Source organism: Vombatus ursinus, unplaced genomic scaffold (genome assembly GCF_900497805.2).
Source record: "Vombatus ursinus unplaced genomic scaffold, bare-nosed wombat genome assembly UNPS02014825.1, whole genome shotgun sequence".
In the NCBI taxonomy this organism is placed as follows: Eukaryota; Metazoa; Chordata; class Mammalia; order Diprotodontia; family Vombatidae; genus Vombatus; species Vombatus ursinus.
The window spans coordinates 368020-374761 of record NW_020954603.1 but is presented as its reverse complement, the minus strand read 5'-3'; the positions used below and the strand labels follow the sequence as shown (position 1 = coordinate 374761).

The 6742-nt window shown below is 43.9% G+C and overlaps 1 protein-coding gene across 3 annotated transcripts in view; it reads left to right on the top strand.

Moving 5' to 3' along the window:
- The window catches only part of GPBP1L1 (GC-rich promoter binding protein 1 like 1), an 82512-nt gene that overhangs the window by 55881 nt on the left and 19889 nt on the right, over nt 1–6742 (top strand). For all 3 annotated transcript variants that reach the window (XM_027838013.1, XM_027838015.1, XM_027838014.1), the window contains one exon: nt 2676–2869. In XM_027838013.1, the coding sequence (XP_027693814.1) occupies nt 2676–2869 (194 nt within the window). The remainder of the gene's footprint in view (nt 1–2675; nt 2870–6742) is intronic.

Below are 6742 nucleotides of genomic sequence, written 5' to 3'. Positions count from 1 at the left end.
GGGCAGTTGGGGGTAAGTGACTTGCCCAGGGTCACACAGCTAGTAAGTGTCAAGTGTTTGGTCTGAGGCCGGATTTGAACTCAGGTCCTCCTGACTTCAGGGCTGGTGCTGTATCCATTGTACCACCTAGCTGCCTCTTCATTCTAATTTTTAAGGAAATATTTTCTTCAGTGAGCTTTTGGACTTCTTTTTCCATCTGGCCAATTCTGCTTTTTAAGGCATTCTTCTCCTTGTTGGCTTTTTGGACTTCTTTTGCCATTTGAGTTAGGCTATTTTTTAAGGTGTTATTTTCTTCAGTATTTTTTTGAGTCTCCTTTAGCAAGCTGTTGAATAGTTTTTCATGATTTTCTTGCATCACTCTTATTTCTCTTCCCAGTTTTTCCTCTGCTTCTCTTGCTTCTCAAAATCCTTTTTGAGCTCTTCCATGACCTGGGACTGATTCATATTTTTCTTAGAGGCTTTGGATGTAAAAGCTTTGACTTTGTTGTCTTCTTTTGGTTGTATGTTTTGATCTTCTTTGTCACCAAAGAAAGATTCTACGATCTGAATTTTTTTTTTTTTTGCACAGTTTGCTCATGTTCCCAGCCAATTACTTGAGTTTTAAACTCTTTGTTAAGATAGGGGGTCTGCTTCCAGTGTCGAGAATGTACTGTCCCAAGCTTCAGGGGTTTTGTGCAGCTGTTTTCAGAGATATTTCTAGGGACCTGTAAATTTTCAGTTCTTCCAAGGTGGTATAATAAGGGTCTAGGTGTTTACACCTTTCCTGGCCTCTGGTCTATGAGTGAACACAGGCACTCTTTTCTGCCTTGGAACTATGAGGAGGATTCCCTCTCCACCTCTGCTATAACCTCCACCATGCCAATGCACCTCCTGGCCCCAGAACTGCCACCTAGAACTGTGACCTAGATCCAAGCATGGGCAAAGCAAGAGAATCCTGCCTCAGCACCAGCAAAGAGATCCCTGCAATCCCCCTCTGATTAGCCACTTGTTTCCCCCTTTGTCTGTGAGCCAAGAGCTCTGGAAGCAGCTGCTGCCCCAGGGCTGTGCTGGGACTGGGGCTGGGACTGAGCTTCTTTTTTGCCATGGTCACAGACCTTTCCTACTGACCTTCTAAGTTGACTTTGGTATTTGTGGGTTGAGAAGTCTGGAAACTGCCATACCTGCCTGTGATTCAGTCCTCTGAGGCCTGCTTCAGGTTTGCTGAGGCCTGGTCTTTGCCTCCGTGCCCGCACTGAACTGTGTTCCTCTCCCAGCCTGGCTCAGTAGACCTTTCCAACCAACCATCCAGGTTGTCTTGGATTGGAAATTTGTTTCACTCTGTCTTTTTATGGGTTCTGCTGCTCTAGAATTTATTTAGAGCCATTTTTTACAGATATTTGGAGGGCTTTGGGGGAAAGGTCAAGCAAATCACTGTTTTCACTTCGCCGTCTTGGCTGTGCCCCCACACACCACTCTTGAGGAGCTGTCCCAGTTTGTGACACCTTGGGATGGAGCCAGGGTAGACTTTTAGAGAATTTGCTTAGAACAAGACTTAGACTCTCATTATCTTTTTGCTTAGAGGGCTGTACTTCCTTCTTATTCTTCTTATTCACCTAATCAGAATCAAAATGTGGTTTCTGTGAATTAGATTCAGAAGGCACTCTAATGGTCATATTACTTGTACCCTGTGACAAGCAGGTGTCTCAAGTCCTGGATCCTAGGCCTCTCTCGATCTTTGAGGGCTGCTGATGTCTCTTCTAGACAATAGCTGTTCTTAGGTGGCTTTTTGGTGGTGTTGCCTCATGTCAGAAGGCTCACAATCTCTTCTTTGTTACTTTCTAGTAGCTTGGGAGAGGGACTGTGTTCCTGCTTAATATTCCTTAATAAATAAGCATTTATTAAGCAGTTCCCCTGAGAATGAACCGATGAATGATTGAAAAGGCATTTATTAAATGTTTACTGTGTGCCAAGCACTGTGCTCAACTCTAGGGACTAACAAAAAAAAAAGTGAGATAGTTCCTGTTCTCAAGAAGTTCCCACTCTGATTGGGGAAGGTAGTATGTAAAAGAGAGTTTAGTGCTGAGCAAATCAAAAGGCCTAGGAGTACTAAGCCTGCGTCAGTGTGTGGGGCCAGGGTCCTGGCTTTGCTCGACATTTGGAGGGAATAGATGCAAGGCAGTTGGTAAGGTCTGGAGAACCATAAGAGGCTGCAGTAGGGCAGATGGCAAACCTGGTGGGCCTCCATTTCCCTAGGAGGAGTAAGTACACTTGGTGACTTGCATCTCCCCCAAGCCCTGTGAACAGCGGAGCAGTCTAGGCTGGGACAGGGCTAAGAGAAAGGCAGTCTTGTTGTGACTTTGTTTCTGTCTCGGAAAGCACTTTTTTGCCTCTGTGCTCTCAAGGATCATGCCTCAGATCTGGAGTTGGAAGGGACCTTGGAAGCCATCTAATCTAACCCCCTCATAAGGAAACTGAGATCCAGGGAGGCTCTGTGTCTTAGCTATACTCCCAGGTGTAGAGGCAGGATTTGAACCTGGCTCCTCTGGCTCTGGAGCCAGTGCTCAAGAAATTTAAAATCTGCTGATCATGTTCTTTTGTGTGCCCCAGAAATTAAGGGCTAAGGAGCTAGAGGGTCCCTGCTGCCTAGACCTGCACTGTGTTTTCTTCTACCCTCTCTGAATTACTGTCTTTCACAGAAAATCCTCCCAGTGCCAAGCAACCTACCAAGATGCTGGTCATCAAAAAGGTTTCCAAAGAGGATCCTGCCGCTGCCTTCTCTGCTGCATTCACCTCACCAGGACCTCACCTTGCAAATGGGAACAAGCCCACAACTATTGTCCCAAGTGTCTACAAAAACCTTGTCCCAAAGCCGGCAGCGCCTCCTTCCAAGGTACCAGAGGTTGCTAGTTTGTGTGATGAGGGCTTTTGAGGTGGAAGAGAGAGAACTTGAGTTTCATCTTATTTGTTAATTGAGGAAATATTTATTGAGAACTTGGTGTGTGCCCACCAACTAGGGGGTGCTGTGGGCAAAACCAAGAATAGTAGCAGTTCTTGATCCCAGCGAACTTAGTCTATGTGAAGTGAAGGGACTTTCATATCTACAAATTAACCGTATGCTGGGTGAGGTGTCATGGTATTTACAAAGAGCAGCTAAGCATGGCCCTCCCTTCCTACAACTTGCCATGTACTTTGAAACAAAACATGCACAGTAACGATTGATTTCACAGGGTCCTATATGATTCATCACCAAATGATTGTACAAACAGCTGCTACTAGAATTCAAAAGAAAGAGAAAAATCTGTAGTAGAGTAAGTATTTGATCTAGGCATTACAGGATAGATAAAGGAAGAAAGGTATTCCCAGCCAGTGGAATATCAGGAGAAAAATTGTGAATCAGCAAAGCAGAAAGCTGACTCACGAGTCAATAAGTAAAGCAGTTTGGGGATTTGTGAGCGACTGGAACTTGGAGGTAGGTCATGGAAGACTTTTGTGCATTGAGATGAGAACTGAAGTAACAAGGGTGGATGTCAAGGGAGAAAAGCACCAGTAGCAGAGAACTGAATCTCAGAAACACCTCTTAGGCAGTAGGAGGAAAGGAGCTTCCCCAAGATGTCCCAGAAGTCAGGAGAGGAGAAGGTCAAGAGGAAGGAGGTGAGGGATGAGCAAAGGCCGCTGGATTTAACAATTAGGAAACGGATGATCTTTGAGAAGGATGTTTTAATAATTCAGTAGAGCCTGAAGCCAGACTGTAGAGGGTTGAGGAGAAAGTAGCTTAGTATAATGGACTAGGGAAGGAATAAGTAAGTACAAATTGCTTTGCAAATATTATCTCATTTGATCCTCACAACAACCCTGTGATGTAGGTGCTATTATTATCCCCATTTTGCAGTTGAGGAAACTGAGACAAACAGATATTACATGATTTGACCAGGGTCACATAGCTGGATTTAAACTCAGCTCTTCTTGACACTAGGCCCAGCACTCTATCCACTTATATCATCCAACTGCCTCTGATTGTTAGAGGCTGGATTACAAGATCTGATAGATTAGAAGGCAAAGACTGTGTTCAGATCCTACCTTTACTACAGATAGCTTGTGATCATGTGTCACAACTTTTCAGTGTCCCAGGCACGTCTAAGATTCTTAAGGTTACAGAATGGTTGATGATCTAATGGTCTTCTTACATTGGGAAGTCTTTGAGAACAGGGGCAGTGTTCTTTCTTTTCTTTGTACAATAGCGATTAGCACAGGGCCTAGCACACAGTAGGTACTTAATTAAGGCTTGTTGACTGATCTACATCACTGGAGGGAATTTCCACCTCAACAAGGAGAAAGACGACATGTTGGGAACAGTGATAGCTGCTACAAACACCTCGTTCAAGTAGGACAAGGAAAGAAAGAAATGAGATAGGGAAAGACTTGTGAAATAATAGTGAAAGGAAGCAATGGAGGGGAACAGATTGGAGGTGATAGATGGGGCAAGGTCCAGGAAAAGAAACAAGGTTACAAGATTACAAGTAAAGTGATTGTTCTTAGAAAGCAAAGGGCTGGTAGGCCCTCAGAGACTGTAGAGAATCTGATTTCTGAAGTCACTTTCAGGTCTAAATCTGTAAAAATCAATCAAGCAACAAGCACTTATTAAGTGCCTACTGAGTTCAAGGCCTGAGGAAACAAGGACAAGCAAAACAATCCATGCTCAGGGGCAGCTCAGGGCACAGTGAATAGAGCTCCGGCCTTGGAGTCAGGAGGACCTGAGTTCAAATCCAGCCTCAGACACTTAACACTTATTAGCTGTGTGACCCTGGGCAAGTCACTTAACCCCGATCACCTCACCAAAAAGCAAAACAAAAAACAAAAAAAACAATCCCTGCTGGAAAGAAGCTGACTGTATACTTATAGGGGTAACAAGTGCATTAAAAGGTAGCATAAATTTAAAATAGAATAAATACAAATTTATATATAAAGTAGTTTGTTAGAGAAGACACTCGCAATGAGAAGGACCAGGAGAGACCTCCTGTAGAAGGTGGTATTTGAGTTGTATCTTAAAGGAAGAGAAGTAATGATGGAAGGCATTTGAAGCTCAGGGCATGGTCAGTGCAAAGGATTAGAGACAGGAGGCAGTATCATATGTGAGGATCAGAAGGCTGGATCTCATACATAGAGTTCAGGAGTGGGGATAATGTCCAGTGAGGCTGAAAGATAGGTTGGAGCCCATTTGTGAAGGCTTTTAAGATACAGGAATATATATTTGGTCCTAGAAGTAATAGGAAATCACTGGGATTGAGTAGAATAGTTACATGATCAGATCTATATTTAACGAAAATTATTTTGTCAGAGGTATGAAGCATGAATTGAAGTGAGGAGAGGCCAGTTAGGAAGTTGCTGCAAGAGGTGGAGGGTCTAAATTTCTGGAGTAGCTATGTGCCTGGTAGTGGGATAAGCCCCAAGGATACAAAGAAAGGCAGAAATACAGTGCCTGACTTCAAGATAATGCTCGTAATTCTGTCCATCTTAAAGTGAAGTGAACTGGGGTACTAAGCATTCCTTTAATAGAAAGGCAAGTCGGGGCAGTTAGGTGGCACAGTGGTTAGAGCACCAGCCCTGAAGTCAGGAGGACCTGAGTTCAAATCCGACCTCAGACCAAACACTTGACACGTACTAGCTGTGTGACCTTGGGCAAGTTACTTAACCCCAATTGCCTTACCAAAAAAAAAAAAAAAAAAAAAAAGGCAAGTCATGAAACATCATCCTCGTTTTTTTCTTCTTTATCTTCTGTCTCTCTATATCTACTGGCTGCTTCCATTCTGACTACAAGTATGCCTATGTCTCTCTCTTCCTCAAAAAACCCTTACTTGGTCCCTCCATCCCTGTTGTCCTATATTTCTTCTTACCTTGTGTGGCTAAACTCATTGAGAAGTCTACATTAGGTGGCTCTATTTTCCATCTTCTCACTCTGTTCCTAACAGAGTCTGGTTCCTGAATTCATCATTCAGCTGAAACTGCTCCCTCCAAAATTAGTACCAACCTTTTAAGTGCCCAATCTAATGACCTTTTCTCAATCAGCTCCTGTGGATTCAGTTATCAACTGTATCCTGATAATTCTCAGATCTGCTTATCCAGCCCTGCCCTCTCTGCTGACCTCCAGTCTTAAATCTCCAACTGCCAGTTGGGCATCTTGAACTGGACATCTTGCAGGCTTCTTAAACTCAGCATGTCCAAAACTGAACTCATTATTTTTTCCCCAACACTCTCCTATTTTTCTAACATTCCTGTTATTTTCAAAGGTGCTACCTTTTAGTCTCCCAGTCACCCAGGCTTTCAATAGGTATCATCCTTGACTATTTTCACCCCTCCCCATATCCAGTCTATTGCCAAGTCCTGTTGATTGGGCCTCTGCAACATCTTTCATTCACACCCCACCACCACCACCACCACCTCTATTTTGACACTGCCACCAATCTGGCTCTCATGCTTTCATACTCTTGTGACTGTTGTTAATAGCCTGCTGGTGGGCCTCTGCCTGAAATCTCTCCACATTCCAGTCCATCCTCTATTCAGCTGCCAAAGTGATTTTCCTAAAGCGGAGATCAGACCATATTCTCTCTCTCTCTCTCTCTCTCTCTCTCTCTCTCTCTCTCTCTCTCTCTCTCTCTCTCTCTGTCTCTGTCTCTGTCTCTCTGTCTCTCTGTCTCTCTGTCTCTCTCTCTCTCTCTCTGTCTCTCTCTCTGTCTCTCTCTCTCTCTCTCTGTCTCTCTCTCTCTCT